Source organism: Mytilus galloprovincialis, chromosome 1, assembly GCF_965363235.1.
Source record: "Mytilus galloprovincialis chromosome 1, xbMytGall1.hap1.1, whole genome shotgun sequence".
Classification (NCBI taxonomy): domain Eukaryota; kingdom Metazoa; phylum Mollusca; class Bivalvia; order Mytilida; family Mytilidae; genus Mytilus; species Mytilus galloprovincialis.
In genome coordinates this window covers 72266054-72288939 of record NC_134838.1, presented here as the reverse complement: position 1 = coordinate 72288939, position 22886 = coordinate 72266054, and the positions used below count along the sequence as shown (strand labels likewise).

The window sequence follows — 22886 nt, the reverse complement described above, 5'->3', positions numbered from 1 at the left end:
TAAACTCTTTTAGGAATACACTTGTGTTGTATTTGTTTGGTCTTAACACATTGTGAAACAAACATTGTTTTCGTTGAATATAAAATTGAATAAGTACAGTGTGGGACATAATTTTTGATAATGTGGTCAACCTTTGTTTCCATGCAAAATATTCAGATATAATTAAAACATAAAAATTTTGAAATCTGAAATCTTATATTATTGTAGCAACCACTACTTAACAAAATGTTGATATACTGCAATTAAACTCACCATAAATACCATAGTCTAATTTCCTTTAAAGACCTTTTGCCTACAAAGACTTTCAGTAGGATAAGAATAAAGTTAATTTAAGTTTTAAAACATACGTATGAGTTTTAGGTTTTTTGAAGTATGTTTGCTTTAAAGATATACTTACGAATATGTTAATTATATCATCCGTAATTGCTGAGAGAACGAAATTACTGTTAAAATTCCAGATCCAGAAATTTAAATACATTCAATAAGATGTAAAACTAACAGTTGTCCTTATAATATATCAATGATCACAGTTTGTTTTGTAAAATTGAGAATGGAAACAGGGAGTGTGTAAAAAGAACAAAAGACGACAAAAGAACAAACCGCAGACCAAGACCACCAATGAATCTTCAACACATCGAAAAAATGCCACGCCCGGAGTTGTATTTTAGCATGTAAAACCCTAAGTATTTTAACACGTTCTAATTTCTTACCTGTTATAATGTTACATTAAAGACCTTCCAGCCTATTGTTTATGCGCATTAGCTAGCGCAACGGGTATTGTGAGATAAAAGGTCTATGACGTTGTCTTTTCGGCCCCTATACAAAAACTATCACGTTCCATTATGCGAAGTAATTAGGAGATTTCAACATGGCGTCCCGCATCAAAGGACGTTTTGTTACAATCTCCGGCGCAGAGTGCATATCCGTTCCATACATGCTCCTCAATACTGCACTTAATATGACAAGGTCATATTGAGTGTAGTGTTACAAAGTATTGAACGGAACGGATATGATCTCTGCGCCGGAGATTGTATCGGGATTAGAACTCAAGACCTTAAGCATATAACCCCACAAATCAAAGATAACTTGCCCCACACCAAATCGCCCCACTTTTTCACCAACTCGCCCAATTTAAAAAAAAGCGACCCACTTTAGTTTCAAGTGAAGACTCCCTCTGATAGATGAGGTAAGTTGTCCCGACTAAATTCATCTTGGATTTTCTGTTTTTTCATAAGTGGGGCGAGTTGGCAGACCTTTATTCAAAGGCATTTTTACCCTGTTCATACGTTAGGCGAGTTGGTACACAATGGCCTACTTCGATTCGTCCAACTCGGGTTGACTCGAGTTAAAACATCAGTGTTAATGCGCATGTGCGCAACCTTTCCGAATCGAAGTCAAACCTCTTCCATCGAGTTAGCTATCAAAAGGGAAGTTAACAAAAAATATATATGATGAGCATTAAAATAAAAAAAAATACATTTATGTGTCAGTATAAAGAGAAGTCCTAATTCTGTGTGCTTCTGATAAAAAAAAAATTGTTAGTGAAAAAAATGAGAACAAAAATCGTTCCGAGAAAAAAATAATGATTTTGTTTTATATATAAACATAACCGACAGTTGATACACACTTGAGCACCTGAGATCACCTCTAGTTTTTGTTGGGGTTCGTCTTGTTTATTCTTTAGTTTTCTATGTTATGTCATGTGTACTATTGTTTGTCTGTTTGTCCTTTTCATTTCAGATTAGCCTTGGTGTTGTCAGTTTATTTTCGATTTATGAGTTTGACTGTCCCTCTGGTATCTTTCGTCCCTCTTTTTGGACTGTATTTATTGATTCCATAATGCGGGCAAACATAAGTTCCCTTGTCAACCCTTTTCTCTGGCTGTATTTGATAAAAAAGCAGTTATTTTGTATCATTTTTTGTTGTTGCATTTATTTGACGTCATCTTGAAACTCGACTAAACCTGCCCCGACCCAGGGTTGATGTAGAGTTAACTCGGGTAGGATCAAAAGGTCAAACTCGGGGTGTTCGGTTGTCAGTCGAGTAAACTCGACAGACTCTACTAACCCGAGTTGGACGAATCGAAGTAGGCCAATAGTGTTGCGATTGGCCAGTGGGGCGAGTCGACATGGTTTCGTATTAAAATATCGTGTTCAGGGGTCATAAAGGGTATATATTATATAATAGTAATATATAAAGCATATTATAATGGTTGTGTGGTGGTCTAAACCTGATTGTATGAATTGTAAATGTTTTTCATATAATTGAAGGCAAGCTGGGATGCAAAATAGTTATTCCATTCGGACGTGGTGTGTCAGTGGAAGATCACCCACTGGCCTCCGACCATCGGAGTGAATGTCCTGCTATGAAAATAAAACTAAAAATGTTCGCACTGGTCTTGTTATTATTTCTTTCACTAATTGATATGTACACACATGCAATGCGAAGTACTTAATGCACTTGAAACGGTTGTGAGGATTAGTATGCCTTTTTATAAATCAACCATTTATTTCAACACAAAATCCTTTAAATGCGACGGTTTTTTTGTTATTCTCTTCGGATAGCGTGGTTCAATTTGTTCAGTCGTCATATTTGACGTTTTCTCGATTTGCAGTTGTTCGGTTTAAGGAGTACTTATCTGTATAGTTATTTCTGGCTCAAACAAATCACTGTCATTGTCACACTTTTGTTCACTTTCGTTGTTTGTGCAATCAAAGTTTCATACTCTGATGTGGTCAATATGTCTTCGAATGACACGTCCATCTTGCAATTTAATATGAAACGAAAGTGGTTCTTATTGTTTTATAACTTCTCCTGGAATCCATTTAATCTTTGAACCAATTGCGGATATTCCCTGTCCTACATTAATTTGTCTGTTCACATATTTTTTATTGTGATAATGTTTCGGTTTTGTTGTCTCTCCTGAACTCGCTTCTTGATATTTGGAAAAACTAAATCGAGACGTGACTTTAGTTTCCTTTTCATTAGCAATTCTGATGGTGCTAATCCTGTCGTTGTTTTGTGGTGTGATACGGTAGTTGAAAAGAAAACGGATTAATTTTTCCTGGACAGTTCCTTTTTTGATTTTCTCCATACCTTCTTTGAAACTCTGAACTGCTCGTTCAGCACAACCATTACTAGCTGGATGCCATGGCGCGAAAGTGCGATGTACAATTCCATTTGATTTCACATAATCGGCGAATTCCTTACTAGTAAATGCGGCTCCATTATCACTAATAATGAGATCACATAATCCATGAGTTGCAAACGTTTGTTGAAGTTTTGCTATCGTAGCTTCGGATATTGAATAATTCATTACGTGTATGTCTATCCATTTTGAATACTCATCAACCAGAATTAGAAATGATTTGTTCATGAATGGTCCTGGAAAGTCTATGTGTATTCTTGACCACGGATGGCTCTGATATTCCCATGGATGTAACAGTGCTTCTGCTGGTAATTTTCGGTTTTCCTGACAACTGTAACAATTAACAACAGTTAATGCCAAGTCATTGTCCATTCCCGACCACCATATATATCTTCTTGCTATTTTTCATTCTAGTAATCCCTGGATGTCCGTTGTGTAATTCATTTAAAATGGCTTCACGTACTGGTTGTGGTATAATTACTCATCCTCCCCACAATATGCATCCGTCCTGACTAGACAGCTCATTTTCTACTATAATACGGCCTTATGTCTTCACTGGGAAATTTTTAACGGCCATCAATTCAAAATGTATATCAGCACCATAGACAGTGTAGTGTCCTTACGTGTCCACTTTTGAATTTGTTTAGCATACACTGGTGTAGTGGCTAAATGTTCCATTAATGATATAGTATCATCTGGCGTTGGTGTCTTTCAATGTTTGTTTTTAGTGGTAGTCTACTCAGGCCATCCGCATCACCATTCAGACTCCCGTCTTTGTATACAATCGTGTATTCATATGCAGCTAACGTCAGTGCCCACCTTTGAATTCGAGGTGCGGCCATTGTAAATGTTGTAGGTATAGGTTTATCTTCTCGAAATAAACCTATTAGTGGTTTGTGATCGGTTATGATTGTAACGGGGTGTCCATACAAATATTCATGAAATTTCTTGATACAAAATATTATGGTCAGACTTCCCTTCTCAAGAACGGAATAATTCTTCTTTGCTGATGTAAGTGTTCGAGATGAATAAGCTATTGGTTCGTCACTGTCGTCGTCCATTTTATGCGAAAGTACGGCGCCTAATCCATCACATGCTAAGATTAATTTCTTTTTCGGTGATTACTGATGCGGATTTTAACAGCTGTTTTGACTTTAATATAAAAAAAGAAGATGTGGTATGATTGCCAATGAGACAACTATCCACAAAAGACCAAAATGACACAGACATTAACAACTTTAGGTCACCGTACGGCCTTCAACAATGAGCAAAGCCCATACCGCATAGTCAGCTTTAAAAGGCCCCGATAAGACAATTTTAAACAATTCAAACGAGAAAACTAACGGCCTTATTCTAAGCACGCTTTACCTGTTCTTTTTCCCAACTCCATTTTGTGTCTTTCTGTAGATGTAGCGGCTTTAACAAGTGAGACAAATTTGCTGAGAATCTACTGAAACTGTTTAAAATTCCAAGATAAGCAACTCACAAAACCAAGATGGCGATCTCCGAAATGGCGACCACCACTCGTTCCTGACCAATTGCAAAAATTATTGAAACGCTCACCAAAAGCCTTCGGGCACCGAGCCGACCGTGCGAGGGCTGAATTGTCAGTCAAGGTCGTTAAACACTTCCATTTGTTATCTATTGTATATCAATGGGATAATAGAACAAACAAAAGTTTAAATACCTTTACCAAGAGGATATGACACTATAGAACAATTTCATTTGGTACGCAATGATACTACAGCAAAACACTACTGTGGAAATCCTTATATGTGAAATTAATCAATTTTATTTTTGAAAACCAATGACTTAACATCCAGACATTGTCTTATTGTGATATGGTAATTATTTGTATTCTTGTCTTTTGATTTTGCTAATGTTCTCTGTCAATATGATTTTTTGTTGTTGACATAAAATAATTAAGATTATAACACAATGTTGACTGCTGTACTCCTCTTTTTGACATTTTTACCCATTATGTCTGTTTGTTTTATTCACACATCGTTGTCAGTAAAATAATTTCATATGACTGTTATATTAGTGAGAGGTTTAGCTAGCTATAAAACATGGTGTAATACACCATTGTGTACATAAGAAAATGCCTGTACGTTTGATATGTTTGAGCTTTTAATGTTGCCATACGCGTAGGGACTTTCCATATAGAATTTTCCTCGGAGTTCGATATTTGTGTTACTTTACTTTTTAATATGGTAATGTAGTGTCAAGAAATGTTGAAATAATATTAATAATAATTAAATGAACACTTTTCGTTGAGTGCAAGCATTTTGTTCCGAATGTCAAATGCATGTGCTAGCCTCCTAACAATTTTGTTTTCATCTAAATGTTATGGTATGTGTGATGTGCATTTCTAAGTTGATTTGTTGTCGACAATTGATTGATTTTGATATTATTAAGTGCGTTGGTATTTGAAAATATTGTTGCTTCTGTCTTTACTTACAAAGAATTCATGAATATGTTTAAGAATGCCCCGGTGCACTCTGTGTTTGCATTGCATCGGTTTAATCTTGTTCATTTACATTTTACACTGTACATTGGCTTGTTGGTGATGGTCTCATTAGAAGCTGCTTTACCTTGGACCAATTTGCAGGCATGATAATGCGGAACAAAATATACAAAATGATTCATTAGGTCAACATGATAAGAAAGGAAAACAGAAATGAAACTTTCTACTTTACTGGTAAAAGAGTGGGAAAGTAAAATATTCAAATTATCAATTAACATCATTTTATGGTATGCATATTATTTTATTCGTAATCATTTTGAGAATTTTATATGGTGTAAATGAAATTTAACCTTTCAAATATTGAGACATTTAGTAATATCTGCATGTACGTTAAGTGAACATGAAAAACAAACTTACTATCCGATATATGTGAGTTTAAGGCAAATAAGCGTAGCTTTTTTTATGTACATGTATATACAGACATAGATATATTAACATGTTAATTAAAGTTATCGGCAGTTTAAACAATTAATGATAATGACTAACATTTAATATACAATACATTGTTAAATCCTAAAACTATTTTCACATTTTAAAATAAAATTAGTTTTAAGCAGCTGAAACAAAGAACAACGCCTCGATACGTGAAATAAATAGAATGTATACTTTGCTATTATATGTTCATATCTAATTACACAATATATTGGTTATATGATGGCTTAAGAAAACAAAATATTTTCACAATGCTTTTTCAAATATATAACAAACATTTTCATCTATGTCTAATTCTAATATATTCCACTTTTATATGGAAAGACTACTTGATTACGTTAAAATCGATTACTTTCAAAAAAGATATACCTACATCTTATACATAGACAGTACTGCCCTTCCCATCCTGTTGCACATCCCTTTGTACAAGCGCCTGTGTATATTTCGCATTTAGTATTCAAACATTGCTGGGGGTCACATCCGTAAACGCAGGATCCATTTTCAGGATGACAGTGTTGACTTACACATAACGATGAACATGCTTCTGTACAGCTTGGTCCCCACATACCTCTTGGGCATCCTGAAATGTAGTACGATTCGCTATACATGGACTATGTCATAGAAACAGGGATACCACATCTTTCTATATCTAATAACAGAATGTACGAAACATTTTGGACAGAGCAATAGTATACACAAACTTGCAACCGATCCAACGCACCAAACATACAAACAAACTTAAAAGAACAAATAACGATAAAAATCAGGTCCTGTTTATGGTGATTTAGTACATGTACAGTAAGCAATAGGGAAACACTATATTCTTGTGCACATATTTCATTCATTGTATTTTTTATTTATTGTATTATAATGAAGAAATGCAATTATAAACACAAAATCAGTTTATACAGCAGAGCACCATTTAGGTAAATATTAAAGGTTGAAAACAAGACAACTCGAGTTCAGGTCATCTCGAGTTCAGGTCATAATCCCTTGCCAACAGAACGTCATAACGTAAAAAAGCGGAAAATTTATTGAAAGATAAAATTGAGAAAGGAAATGGGGAATGTGTCAAGGCGACAACAACCCGACCATAGAGTAGACAACAGCCGAAGGCCACCAATGGATCTTCGATGTAGAGAGAAACTCCCGCACCCGGAGGCGTCCTTTGACAATGTATACTGATAATTTAATTTGCCTCTTTTAAACGACAATACATCAGGGTTACTTTTTGTAATTCTGATTTTTAAAACCCAAAAAGCCTTTTTGCGATAGACGATATTATCATACCATACATATAGTTTTAATAATTACAAAACATAATTTGTTCTCAGTATGACTGTCTAACTAAGTTATGTATCAATAATTTGCCTGTATAAAATCACGTGACTGTATGCCAGATGTTTCACACTAGTTCCGATGGTTGATTGTTATGTAGTTCTCGTTTTTTGAAGTAAGCTTTAAGTAGGGTATTTCTGCTTTACTTTTATTTTAATCCAAGTTATTATTTTATCTGAACATGCAATGCTTTATTTCGATACGTCGTTTGAACTACACTAAAAAAATAATCTTAGCTTGAGTCAAATATTTTCAACAAAAAACTGAGTTTCTATGACCATGATGACTAATAATACAATACCAACCATAAATCGCGACATAGCATAATTCCACCAAAGGTCCGTATTCTACATCTCCTTTAGTGTCATAATAGATTACATATTTTCCAAATTGGAAACATGGAATAGTTTGTGTGATGTTTGGAATACCAGGATCAGGATCTTCATAACAGAGGTAACCATCAGGTGGAATAGTTGATGTATTGTCACATATAATTTAAATCCATCCATACGATAGGCAGCTGAAATTATTGACAAAACAGTTACAGTTTTTTACAAGTATAAAGATATCTGACAAAGGCTAATCCTCAAACAGAGCCTCTGTAGTCTTTCTTTGCATCACAAGGTTTCTTTTTGCCAAAATCTTAATACTAAGGGCAGATTTTTATAAGCATTTTTATAATACATTAAAGCTCCCTTTACGGCTAAAATTGTACCATTTTTACCATGAAGTTTTTAAGAAGAAAAAATCCTAGAAGGAAAGTTCATATGCACTACTATTTTTTCAAAGGTAAAAATATAGGGCTGTGCGGCATATGTGCAACATTTATATGCCTGAACTTCTAAGAGTTTAAACAAACACTAAATTTCTGAACTACACCTGCCTCGACTGTAGGGATACCACAGATTTCAATATAAACAATATTCACATTTATATTTACTGGTAACATTCTCAAGTTATGTCTCTATGAAACCTACAGATCAGAACTGGGATCCAGTATGTAAACAAAGTAAATTGTCTATGAATATTCTATTTCTCCCCAAAAGGCGTGGTTTGAGAAACAGATGTATTTACAAAGTCCAACCTATACAAACATTTATTCAAATAGAAAACTCTCTTAAACAATTTTCTCACATAAATACTCACTTATCAGAATTAAAGCCTTACGGAAATCACTACATATACTCTAAGTTTTCTTTTACTGTACAATTTATACCAACTCCCCGGTTTCATTTTTTGTTAGAGAATTTGAAAACAAGACTTTAATTATTGCCAGCCAGCCCTATTTGCATGTTTTCTGACATTGAATGCCTAGAACCGGTTTAAGAGTGTTATGATAACATATTGAAAGCTTTGTAGAATACTGTTAATGTGATGTTTAGCAATTAATCATTCCAAGATTCAAGATAATATAAACTATTCTATCCTGCCCTTGTCTCCAGTCCACACCTTAATGTATGCCTATTTGTCAATAAAAGTTCACATTTTCTGCCTCAAATGGTCAGTTTAGAATACTTGTCACAACAGTATCATCTGTTACCATATATCTGACACAATTTAGCTAATATATGAACTAGAAGTGTTAAAACAAAGCCATATTTGCAACAGTTGTAAGTATGCAGATACCAGTATGATGTATAAAATTCACTTAATATGTTTCAGTGATGACTTCTAGCATCTAACTTTTGCATAACTTGCAATCACAACTATTGGTTTCTATACAAACCTTTACAATCTTAAAATCATAGCATTTACAAGTTAAATTATTTGTTTTATAACCAAATGGGTTGGCAATTTTCTCTGTTTTCTCCCTTATGCCTCAAATGTCCTAAATTGTTCTACTGTTTCTAGCAATAAGGAATATTCAGGCTATTTTAAGTTTCTTATATTTGAAGATATATTTATATTTTGCATTTTGTATGCCGCGGTGACAAAAAAAAGTAGATTTAGGTGTTAAATCTTACTTTTGGGTTAACGACAGGACAAAAACACCCCACTTTAAATATTCAGAAAGAATATGAGTCTCAATGACTGCAAGGGTAAATACAAGCACTTTTAAACAATTTAAATTTCAAATATGCATATATTATGATTTTATTTTGCATTCAGGCCTTTAAGTAAACTTTGCACACTGTAAACTGTGAATTTATGCTGAGTCATCATATTTAGGTCTAGGATTTTATCAATCTTCATGAAATATTTATAAAAACTCATATTTGAGTTAATTTCATTAAAATCTGTGAGATAAACCAAATTTGGTTAAATTCTGTATGTTTTCTTATTTCACCCAATATAGGTTGCATTTCTGTTAAAATTGACAATGCATTTTTCAATAGGAACTCCCTTTACGGCTAAAACTGTACCACTTTTACTATGAAGTTTTGAAAAAAAATCATATCATATAATGGAAAGTTCATATGCACTACTATATTTTCAAAGGTCAACATATAGGACTGTGCGGCTTATTTTCAACGTTTATATGCCCCGAACTTCTAAGAGTTAAAACTACCCCTACCTCGACTGTAAGGTTACCACAAACTTCAATATAAACAATATTCACATGTTTATTTACTGGTAACATTCCCAAGTTATTTCGCTATGAGATGCAACCTACAGATGAGAACTGGGAACCAATTATGTAAACAAAATAAATTATCAATGAATATTCTATTTCTCCCAAAAAGAGGCGTGGTTTGAGAAACAGCTGTATTTACAAAGTACAACCTATTAGGAATTCTGTGATTTGTTTCTTGCTTTCTGCAGGAAAAAATGACAATTCCTTCATTCACTGTGTGTTAGATATAATTTTTCAATACACATCTTTTTGACATACATAGAAAACAGAAAACAAAATTAGAAATCTCTCAAAATTTCTGACAAAAATAATTACTGGTAGCCTTTTTGTTCTAAAAGTTTTGCAGAATTGTTTTATCATTTAATTTTTTAATTAATTCATGACACAAGTAAGGGTATTGTTGTACTAAAAAGATTGAAAGTTATATCCGTTTGAGGCGTTATGTTGTATATCAATAGGTTGACAATTTGTAAGTTCGGTAATTTTTTTTGTCATCAATATTTTTTTTATTACTTACCAAACTTTTTTCAGGTGCACCAAGCGTATTTAATCATAAGACTTGTATCTTTGTTTACTATTAGCATGACGAAATGTTCTAATACATTGTTTATTTGTGTATTTCTCTGTCTTGAATGTTCTTGCATTTATTTGTACTGTGGTCCTGTTATGTTGTCCTTAGTGTTATATTTTACATTGCCATTAAAACGCGAGGTTTTGCTAGCCACCAATAGTTATCAAACGTACCATGATTATAATTTAATACGCCAGACGCGCGTTTCGTCTACATAAGACTCTCAGTGACGTTCAGATCAAAATAGTTATAAAGCCAAACAAGTACAAAGTAGAAGAGCGTTGAGGACCCAAAAGTTCCAATAAGTTATGCCAAATACGGCTAAGGTAATCTATGCCTGGAATAAGAAACGTTCCCGAGGGTATTACCAGGTTCAACCCACCATTCTTTTAAAATGTGTCCTGTACCAAGTCAGAAAAAATATCAGTTGTTATCTTATAGTATGTGTCTGTGTGAATTGCATTGTCGTTTGTTATTTGTTTCACTTCAGTGTTTCTGTTGTTTCGTTGTTTTCCTCTTATAGTTGGTTTGTTTCCCTTGGTTTTAGTTTGTAACCCGGATTTGTTTTCTCTCAATCGATTCTTTACTTTCGAACAACGGTATACTACTGTTGTTTTAGTTACCATGCAACCATTGTTATTTTCGAAAATATGCATGTGAAGCACATCGATAAAACAACAAGCCAAGCATGGCAAATGCAAACGAGATCCAAAAAAGGTAACATATTCTCCACTGTGTAAATTCCATTAATATTTAAACTTTTCTTTATATTTCCAGTTTGTCTATGCATAATTATTGAGGATTCATTATCATTCGTTGGATACCAAGGATCATGGATTTCGTGGACACAAGGGAACCACGAAATTAAATATTCAACTTATAACATTTTTATAGGCTAATATGCAGACGTCGGTAAAACAACGCCATTAGATATCGTCGAACTAAGTTTCGCTGTCAACACCATAAAAATGTTTCTTATGGTTAGTATACATAAGTTTATATTCAAGGGTGATGAAGTCGTAAACGTAAAAAAGAAGGATGACAATGTTGTTACGACAAGTGGAACATATCTGTATACATGACAAGTTAACCTTGATTGAACAAACCATGTAAAACAAAATACTTGATTCTTCAATATTTCATTGACGGTGAAATACATGGTGCATATACGAAGTAGCCGCTGTATTTTGGTATGCGTCCTATATTATTTTTTAATATACAGATAAGAGTAAAATTGTTTCGTCCAATATGGTATAAGATGTTGGTTTTTTTTAATTTGAGAAGAATTATAAATTATGTCATGCAGCCAGGACATTATCAACTAATGCCATCAGCAATCAATGATTTTGACTGTCTTTTGTAAAAGTAAAACTATGTGTGTACATGTTTAAACTAAAATGTTTGTCAGCAATGTGTTCCGCTACAACACAATATTTATATATTCGAGCGTCACTGATTAGTATTGTTTAGACGAAACACGTGCTTTGCATAAAACTTTAAACCTCAGTATTCACGATGAGTTTGTGATGATATACAATATTTAAAACTTACCTCCGTGTCTGTAGTATAGTTGAATTTCTGTGATAAATGCAGATCCGAAGGAAAATTGAAACATCCACCATGCTGGTTGATCACTTAGGGTAGCTGTATGGGTACATATTGTCATACTGAAGGCATTTGATATAGTTGGTTGTATGGCAAATCGAGCATGACCATGACCACCATCAAGCCAAGAACTTTGCGTAGCTGTTCCATATGGTGTAAGATTATCTGATAAACAAATTATTATATTATAGATAAAAGACAATGTATATATAATACAATCAATACTTAATAATGATAGAATGTATAGGTGGGGTTGGTTGACACTTGTTATTTGTATTTTTGACGCCGAAGAACTTTCTGTCGTATACATACCATTAAATAAAAGACTTACATGTATATATTTATGACAACACTTACTTAATTGCAGATAATGCATTTACCAATTACATACAGTGATAACACCAAATGTCTTTTGTAGATTGTAAAACAATTCTTACCGACTCAGTATTATAAAATAATTCAGTTTATTAGAATAGCGTGCATCTTTGAAATTAATTATATACCACATGATTGTGGTGTGAAGTTACACTTCACAAATTTGAGTAGATAGGAAGAAATACAAATGATTAATGTCATTAATCGAAAAACAAAACTTTCAAATAAATGCGACAGAAGCCCTTTCGCGATCTATAAGATTCACCTACTGTGTCAAACACCGCTACACGCTAAAGGAGGAATAAGTTTTTGAAAATATTTGAAAATTAAAGTTCATCTTGATTTATGAGTTTTGATGGTCCTTGGTATCGTCTGCATCGTTTTCCAAGGAACATGTGTTCACAAGGTGCAATTGGTCTCGAACAGATCATCCGTTGTTATCAATTATAACCGAAAAATAAATATGAATGTAAAACGTGCAATCGTCAATGTTAAGATGTGACAACATGTTATTTTAATTAATTACTAGAACACACCCGTGATATCGCAAGTCTGTGACTGAATTAAAGTACATAAATATGGGTAAGTCGTATTTAAGTATTGGTTTTGTCATCTGATAAAGTAATGTCGATTATAAAATGTACAGTTTCTCTTCTTTCAAAATCTTTCTGTTTGGACCCGTCGACCTGGATCTTATCAATTATGGGTAATATTAACTATTTGGAAAACAAAAGGGCCTGGAATGGAATATGTTTTAATCAACAGCATTGTCCTGTATTAGTTATAAATAAAGTTGAATTCTTTGATTCGATGTTTTACGTCATGCCGGCAAACAAATTGAAAACTGTATCTATATGCATTATTTTAAGTCCGGATTTTAGTCATCTTAGAAAGTCATACTTTAATTAAAATACTACAATAGGGTACAATGTGACAATGATTGAATTTAATAGTGTCAACCCTGTGATTATGACCCGTGTATATAGCAAAATCCTAAATACACCGTTTTGCTTTGAATATTGAGAAGGTGATGACCTTTGCTGATTCTGAACCCAGGATCAAAATGAACATACTCGTCGTATTCACCGAGCAACAAGTAGGCCTAGATACCTTTATAATAATTTGTGTCATGTGAATCTAGTGTCACAGTTTCCAGATCTCGAATCTAGTAATCTTTCATTCGTCCACTGAAAGGTTTTGTAAGATAAGATTGTTAGATGAAGGGAACTTGCTTTGAAATGATTTGAGGAACATACTGCAATGTTGATAAACAATGTCACTGGCATTGCTGTTAATGTGTAATATATGCACATATGTTTGTAAAGCCGTTCTCTGGTTTTATATCAATACGCAAACGTTCCATTTAATCCGTCTCTAAAAAAAAATAATTTCCAGTTGAAACAATTGTCACTCTAAGTAAAGGGAGACTGTTCGGTAAATTTATTGTTACAAAACATAATGAAAATTGAGCCTCTGTTATTAAAAAGTAAATCATGTGGATACCAGAACGTTATGTTATAAAGTATTGTATGTGTATTTTGTTGACTACTGAAGTTTAAAGAATACATTTTAGAAAATAAAGGATTTTAACCTGTATAAGTTGATAATACGTTTTTGTACTATGTCAAAGCTGAAGAATAAAACAAAAATGAAAATATCTTGCATATTAGCGGTATTAGAAGAGATGTAATAAGAACACACCGATATCATTAACAGTACCATTTTAATCAAATGTAGGGCATGTCCATCTAGACCGACACTAAAGAAATAATAAAGAGGAAGTGCAATGAAAGTTACAAAATATTAAGTAAAGCTGACAAACAAACCGTTTACTTACGTTGAGCTATAACAATCAATTTTAAAGTTGTGTGGATCATGATCAGCAACACAAAAACCATTTTAGCTTTTGTTAAACCCAGCCGGTACAAACGGAACTAATGTTTTACTAATATGAAGTAAAAACTGTTATGGCTAAGAAGAAGAATTCTTACATTCCCTGTAAAGAAAACGTTAACAATATTAACAATAATAGAACCACGGACACTATCTCAACTATAAGCAAACACAATCGATGGCCAAAACGATGGTTGGTTGTATAACATCCAGTAGCAGATATGTCATGCATGTTGAGGTCGAGAACAGATTAACAATTAATACAATAAGAAAGTCATGTAATAGAGGCCACCTGGGGTGAAGGTCCAAACTGCTTTTAATGCAACATACAACAGAGAGTAACCTGGATATTTCAAGACATTTTGCAACAGATAAAATTGAGAAAGGAAATGGGGAATGTGTCAAAGCGACAACAACCCGACCATAGAGCAGACAACAGCCGAAGGCCACCAATGGGTCTTCAATGTAGCGAGAAACTCCCGCACCCTGAGGCGGTCTTCAGCTGGCCCCTTAAAAATATGTATACTAGTACACTGATAATGGACATCATACTAAACTCCGAATTATACACAAGAAACTAAAATTAAAAATCATACAAGACTATCAAAGGCCAGGCGCGAAATTGAGACTACGCTGACCCGTCAAAGTGTGTGAGCAAGGGTTCTAAACGTGCAGATAAAATGGCGCATTGTAGATGAGACATCTGATATAATATTCCCATTTTGACGGACGTGGCTTCATATTTGTACAAAGTAAAATCACAAAAATACTGTACTCCGAGGAAAATTCAAAAAGTCTCGTATCAACACACATACCTAAACAGACACCCTATTTCATCAAGGGTTCACTGGTGGTCGGACGGAGACTATAGTTACCCGTCATCCCTAGGGGCAAACCGATTTAAAACATTGTACAAAAGCGAAACTAAAGTTGAGGTATGATATGTATTCACTATAAACGATAGTTATTACAATCACACAAATAATACTAAAAAATGTTCCTCTGCATTTCTTCCAAAACCATTCCGTGAAAGTATTTTGTATTATTTTTTTTTTAGTTATATTTAATTTAGGTAATTCTTAGGATTTTTTTTTTTTGTAAATTGAGGAGTTCTTTTACAAAGCGCATGCATATCAGAAGTTAACTCTCCACCGAAACCAGAAGTCCATTTGATATGTTTTACAGAAAGAACAGTCATTTATTAGGTTACGGATGTTTTTCGGATATGAAATTACATTATTTTTTATTGGAATCATGAATGCAATTTACTGATGGTTTTACGGTAGTCTTATGCAACAAGGTAGAAATTAAGAATGTCTTGATTTCTCAACTATATACCTGTAGACAAATCATTCAATTTTCAATTCCCGAGATAAGAATCAAACATTTTTTGCTAACAACGTTAAGAGCAGACTAGAACCGAAACGATAAACAGACTTAAAACAACCCCACAAAAAAAAAATCCTTGCAAATACTTAAAACTTTAACTTTTATTTCAATGAAAAATTTCGAATATCACGACATCGATTAGATGTTTTCAAGAGAGAGCTTATCACGAATTAAAGTATCTGATAACTTAAGATTGGGTACTGTATATAATTAAATTACTAATATATAATATATTACCTCCCTTGAAACAATACTTTAATTCCTGTACACATGGAAAGTGTTTGAAATAGGAAATTAGTAGGCTTAAAGTTTGTATGGGAATGATGTTACACGTATCACATGTTAAACTTGTTGGGTCTTTGATAATTAACTAATGTTGATCCCATTGTAACTTATACATTATTGTGGTTGGTAGAAATCAAGAAGGTAACTGTGCTTTTTAACAGAAATAAAATTGAGAAAGGAAATACATTTCTACTTGAAAAAGGAAAACATTTTTTTTTTTATAACCTTATTTTTTCATACACCAACAGAAAGGGACATTATGATATAAATTACCCCATAAGATTACATGTTGACATTGTAATGACATGTAATATAACATTTTAATCAGGCCATTATATACGTTCTATATAGTTCAACAACAAAATACTAACATTTACGTTACTAGTGTTTCACTCCATTACTTCTTTTTAATTTCAAATAAATGTTGAATGACAAACAATATGAAATAATCAGACGGGACATACCTATCCAGGTTTTTTCTTTATAAACTGACCCTTCAAAATTGTCAACTCCTTTTTCGTCGATTGATTATTTCTCTTAGAATGTATTACGAAGCAACCCATGTTGTAGTATTTGTCCAATCATCAAAGTGTATGTGTTCCCAATAATTGACTGGAGCATATTAAGGAAAATTTGGTAATGCATATATGAAATGAATATTCGTTTTTGATAACCTTTTTATTATGAATATTACAAAAGAAAATAAACCCTTAGTGGTCATACGTGTATCATATGTCCCCTGTTTAATGTTTTTGGTCTAATTTTATGTCTCTAACATTTGCAACATTTTCCCCACCTTTTACCAATTGATTACATCACAAAGATAAAGAAAGGGAGAAAAAGGAAATATGCGTAATCACTTGACAAGCATAAGACATTCACTGCATGAATTCACTGTTCATACAATGGCTTACCTAGATTTATTACACAGTGACATGAGTTTTTTTTTTTACATCTATCAAGTACATGTAATAGCGGTTATTTTTGTTATATTGTATTGCCATTATTGAAACACACTTCTTATATTCAATTCAAGTATAATGAGAAATCAACGTTATAAACTCATGCAGTATTGTGTACACATTTTGAATGTTTGCATTCTGTATACATTTTAACCGATAATGCAGTAATTAAAAAATCAAGACATACCTTTCATCAGATAAATCATCATATAAGAACAAATAAAAGTAACACACTGACGCAGCTGATGTGTGTTTAGTAATCTGACTCCTTCAAAATGAAGACATACTTTTACTTGTATCAGTGAAGCATACACTTGTTATCCGATATTTCGTTGTCATATGCAATTTAAGTATTATGTGTTCGTTAGAATGATACAGTACAATGGACGTATCGTAAAGTTTACACACAAGAATCTTTTATCGCAGTTTAAAGAGATACGGGATGAGAATTTGTCTCACTAAGGTAATTAATCGCAAATCCCATTTCTCGGTAAAACAAAATTCACGATTACACCAAAACGCCTTTTCAAACATATGACCTTCAATTGCGTTCTTCTAATTTGTTTGATTTCACAATAATTATATCTTTACTTTGAACACGATTATTTATTGATACAATTTTACTATAAACCGTCAATAAATGTTATTAAGTATACTGTTAGAGAAGACATACCTGTCATAGGATAAATCATACTATCGACATTTGATATGTCGAAGTAATCTGAATCTTTTGACATAAGGAAATATTTTCACCTAAAAACCATTCATGCACCCATTTGTAATCTAATATCGGATCACGAATATATTTTTACAACATGTCTACAAAATGATTTGACTTGAATGTACATGTACGTTGTTTTAAAAGCATGTGACCAACCAATCTGGAAACTCATGTTACAGTGTCTTGGGTATACGACCTGTATTAAGCCCCAAAACATGAGACACATTATAATGATATGCACTCAAAAAACAAATCACTTGAATTTACTCAAAATAAGTATTAATCTTACTCAAATAAAGTAAAAAAATACAAACAAAAATGTTTGTCAAAAAATGAGTAATTGCTAGTAATGCCAAGTAATTGCAAGTAATTCCCTTGTAATTGAATTTAAGTAATTTTTCAATGTATTTTAAGTAATTCTTTTGATAAACACTTAAGTAACTTCTTTCCTATATACTAAGTAATTCTTTTTATTATAGTAAGTTATTCATTTATTACACATTAATAATTTTTTTAAATAAAAGTAATTAACTCTTTTTAAAACAGAACCGGACATTACTGTACACTTTCCGTAATCATGGAACAATTGTTTTTTTGCAAAATATATACATGTAATAACCATGAACTGTAAAATTAACTATCTATAAATATGAATTCACTGAATAAATTCCCTGGTTATCCAGTGACTAATACACAGGGATATTCGGCCAACTGCTGTAGGTCGAGTAATTTGTCACAACAGCAAAGAAAAGTGCAATAAAGATATTATTTTATGAAAAAAAAAAAAAATCTTATGATAAAAGTAAGTATTTCTTTTTACTAAAGATAGTAATTCTTTTAATACACATTAAACATTTTAAGTATTTCTTAAAATGAAAGTAAGTAATTCTTTTAATACATATTGAGTATTTGTATTACTAAAAGTAAGTAATTATTTTAATATTTTTTAGTATTTCTTTAAATACTCTTAGTGATTAGTGTATTACATGTAAGCCATTCTTTTACTTAATGCAAGTAATTTCGGGAAATACTTTTACTTGAAACAGTAAATTTATCTGTAGGTTTTGAGTAATTCTTTTACATATAGATTGTATATATTTATAATATATTTACAGATTATTATATTTTATTATTATCAATGCATATAATTTGAAAAAGTAAAATACCTTTTTAAAGAATGATCATATACTGTATCCCTTGTTATAATCTATTTCTATTCTTGTTTGTTGTAAGTTTTAAATACGGACTACCTCCCAAGCTACTCTTGGTGCTACATTTTCATTTAATTGAAATAGTATACAAAGAGTAGCCAGAAACATGAATACCCACAAAGTGCCCTTTTTGTAAGGTTCTCCCTTTCATTCATGCATGTAATCGTGCAAGTATTTCAACAAATTCAGTATACTTTTGTTCAAGTTCAAATCTGAATGAGTTCGGTTCCCCCACTTGGGTATACTTGTGTAGTTCTCTAACGGATTTACTTTACGAACGTGGAAATACAAAAAAAAAGAGGGAAATCCACAAAAGTCGACGTCTACTTGACCTTTGTTATGAAATAACATGTAATTGGAAAGAGACCGTCAACTCTATGAACATGTCAAATGCTATTCTGTAACAGTTAAATTAGTACAGGTATAATTATCTGATAAAGTATTAATCGACGGAAGAACAATCTTCATTCGTTTGATGTGTTTGCGTTTTTGATTTGGCCAATTGATTAATAACTTTTCGTTTAAAATTTTCTTCGTAGTTCAGTATTTTTGTGATTTTTCTTTTCATGGTTAGCTTTCATGATAAGATGCCAGACAAGGAGTGTACAGTACTATATAAACTAATATCCATTCATAAATATTCACGGACTTGTCAAAACGTTATAATCACGGTAAGCAGATTCAAAACAACTTGAAATCAATTGACCACATGTTGCGATCTGACCTCATAACTAACCTTCCTATGTTGACGACTTATTTCTCGGCTTGATCGACTTTTGAAAGGATTTTTTTTTATAAACATCATATCAAATATAAATTTTTTTTTATAAACATCATATCAAATATAAATTTTATATAGAGGTTCTGCAAAAGGAAATCACGAATTCACCAACATTCCAACTGACTTCATTTTCAGAAAACGACATCTGTAACAAACACAAACTTTTAGCTACTTCTTTACAAGCAGAACCAAACACAATGAAAGTCCCAACTATGTACTGGCTTCCGAAGCTGCACAAAAAACCTTACAAATATAGATTTATTTCATCTTCCAGCCATTGTTCAACTACTAAATTGTCTGTTTTACTTACTAGTACACTTGGTACAATAAAAAACCTGATAATAAATTGTTCAAATAAGGCCTTTGAAAATAGTGGAATTAATTACTTTTGGAGTGTCAAAAACTCGTTGGAAGTACTTGATAAATTGCATGCATATATTGGTGATTTTGAATCTGTTCAAAGTTTTGATTTTTCTACCCTATATACCACTTTGCCTCATATTCTTATTAAGAAAAAATTCACATCCCTAATTAACTGGGCATTTAAAAAGTCGGAATGCGAGTACATATGTTCAAACTCTTTTAGATCATTTTTTAGTAGCAATAAACAAAAGAACTATGTCAATTGGACATGCTTTGATACTATTTATGCACTTGAATTTTTACTTGATAACATTTTTGTTCGCTTTGGAGATTCCGTATATCGTCAAGTTATTGGAATTCCAATGGGGACTAACTGTGCACCACTTATTGCGGACCTGTTTTTGTATTGTTATGAGTTACAATTTATGACTAAAATTAGCAAAGACCCATCAAAACAACATTTGATACAAAAATTTAACAATACTTTTAGATATTTGGATGATATATTGGCTCTAAATAATGACGACTTCAGTATGTATACTAAAGAAATTTATCCTGTAGAACTTACTTTAAATAAAGCTAATGATAACAATGACCACTGCCCTTTCCTCGATCTTGATATCTATATCATAAACGGGAAGCTTAATACAAAAATTTATGATAAAAGAGATGATTTTTCATTTCCTATTGTTAATTATCCATTTTTAGATGGTGACGTTCCCTTGTCACCATCTTATGGTGTTTATATATCTCAACTTGTACGATTCGCTCGTGTATGTAACAATGTATTATATTTTAGCGAGAGAAATTTATGTATTACTGAAAAATTATTACACCAGGGTTTTCGACATCACAAACTGGTCAAAACATTTACTAAATTTTATCACCGGTATAAGGAAATAATTCGTAAATATAACTCAACATGCAGACATCTTATACGTTCAGGTATTTCACATCCAAAAGTTTATGGAAATATTCTTTATAAAGCACAAAAATGTCAGTATTCTCCTCAGAAACTAACAAAACCTTTAAATAGACTTATTAAAAGGGGATATAGTTACGATACTGTTGTCAGGTCATTAAAGATTGCATATTTTGGCTTTAACATTGATTCACTGATAGGGTCTTTGCATCGGAACTAAACACATTTATTTCTAAAAAAACAGTTGTTGGTATGACACGGGTTATGTTCTTCTCATATATTTTATGATAGTATGATACTAAACCCCTAACGGGAGGGATTGTACCTGATATTCATATGATGAAGACATAATCTTTCAATCAGTTTAATTGAGGTCTGAAGCTGGCATATCAGTTAACTGCTAGTAGTCTGTTGTTATTTATGTATTATTGTCATTTTATTTATTTTCTTTTGTTACATCTTTTGACATCAGACTCGGACTTCTCTTGAACTGAATTTTAATGTGCGTATTGTTATTCTTTTACTTTTCTACATTGGCTAGAGGTATAGGGGGAGGGTTGAGATCTCATAAACATGTTTAACCCCGCCGCAATTTTGCGCCTGTCCCAAGTCAGGAGCCTCTGGCCTTTGTTAGTCTTGTATGATTTTAAATTTTAGTTTCTTGTGTATAATTCGGAGTTTAGTATGACGTCCATTATCACTGTACTATTATGCATATTTTAGGGGCCAGCTGAAGGACACCTACGGGTGCGGGAATTCTCGCTACATTGAAGACCCATTGGTTGCCTTCGGCTGTTGTTTGCTCTATGGTCGGGTGGTTGTCGCTTTGACATATTCACCATTTCCTTTCTCAATTTTATCAGGTATAGGTAAATTATTTAATCAATAGCATTTGTCACACATGGACCTTGAACTGATTGCTTTGCATCTTCAGGAGAATATGTGTGTAAAATTTTGTTCACTTGGTACAAAGGGGTCAGACACATGAAGTGATCAACACGCTTATTGCAAAGTTTTTTGAAAACATAGCAATGAAGGACACAGAATATCTGGTACTTTTATATAAATATACCAATTAAGTACTCGTCCGTTTCATTAATTATTTCAAATTAGCTCTGCAAAAAAAGAGCAACATGCATTCCTTGAAAAAAACAACCTGGGTGTTTTTAGCTGCGTGTTGATCTGGAGGTGAAGTACTTTTATTTGATTAGGTATAGTCTTGCAGATTGACTACAATGCTATTCCTTCCAATTCTCTAGGATCCACGTACATCGAAAATATAACAAATGAAAAAAAACTAAACACTCTCATTCACACATTGAGCAAAATGTAAAATGTAAGTTTTATCTCGTTAATATATTCTGGTTTAAATTCATTCGAAAAACAATCCGGCAACAATATCTTATTTATCTTTAAGTCTCGTGAATCGATAGGAACAAGGTATCTTTTTTATATAAAATTCAAAAGATGTGGAATGAATGTCAATGAGACAAAAATAAATCAGGAAACAACACATATAGGTCACCATAAAGCCTTCTTCAAAAAGGAGTTAAACCCTACCGCATAGTCAGCTGATAAAGAAACCTCAAATGACAAATGAAAAAAAATCAAACAACCTGGATAATGTACAAATTATTGAATGAAAAAACAGAAACAAACGAAAGCCACCGAATTACAGGTCATAACATGGGAAAGGCACAATCAGTGATTCACTACTCTGAAGGCGCAAACCCTCCCTCTAACCAACAGGGACAGTAGTGTAATAGTAAAACATTTGAAAAACTATAA

At 32.7% G+C, this 22886-nt stretch overlaps 2 protein-coding genes across 3 annotated transcripts in view; both read right to left on the bottom strand.

Annotated features, from left to right (window-relative positions):
• LOC143083060 (uncharacterized) overlaps window positions 1–22886 on the bottom strand; it is an 88815-nt gene that overhangs the window by 10629 nt on the left and 55300 nt on the right. The window lies entirely within an intron of this gene.
• LOC143083098 (uncharacterized) lies at window positions 5699–17656 on the bottom strand. 2 transcript variants are annotated; one of them, XM_076259318.1, is made up of 6 exons: window positions 17288–17655; window positions 16603–16750; window positions 14409–14567; window positions 12143–12361; window positions 7751–7965; window positions 5699–6687 (listed from the first exon to the last, which is right to left on the bottom strand). In XM_076259318.1, exons 3-5 carry the CDS (start codon window positions 14467–14469, stop codon window positions 7820–7822), a joined length of 426 nt encoding a protein of 141 aa, XP_076115433.1. In that variant the 5' UTR covers window positions 14470–14567; window positions 16603–16750; window positions 17288–17655; the 3' UTR covers window positions 5699–6687; window positions 7751–7819. The 2 variants fall into 2 exon arrangements, with proteins under 2 accessions (XP_076115433.1, XP_076115443.1); XM_076259328.1 differs by lacking the exon at window positions 16603–16750 and having other exon boundaries at window positions 17288–17656.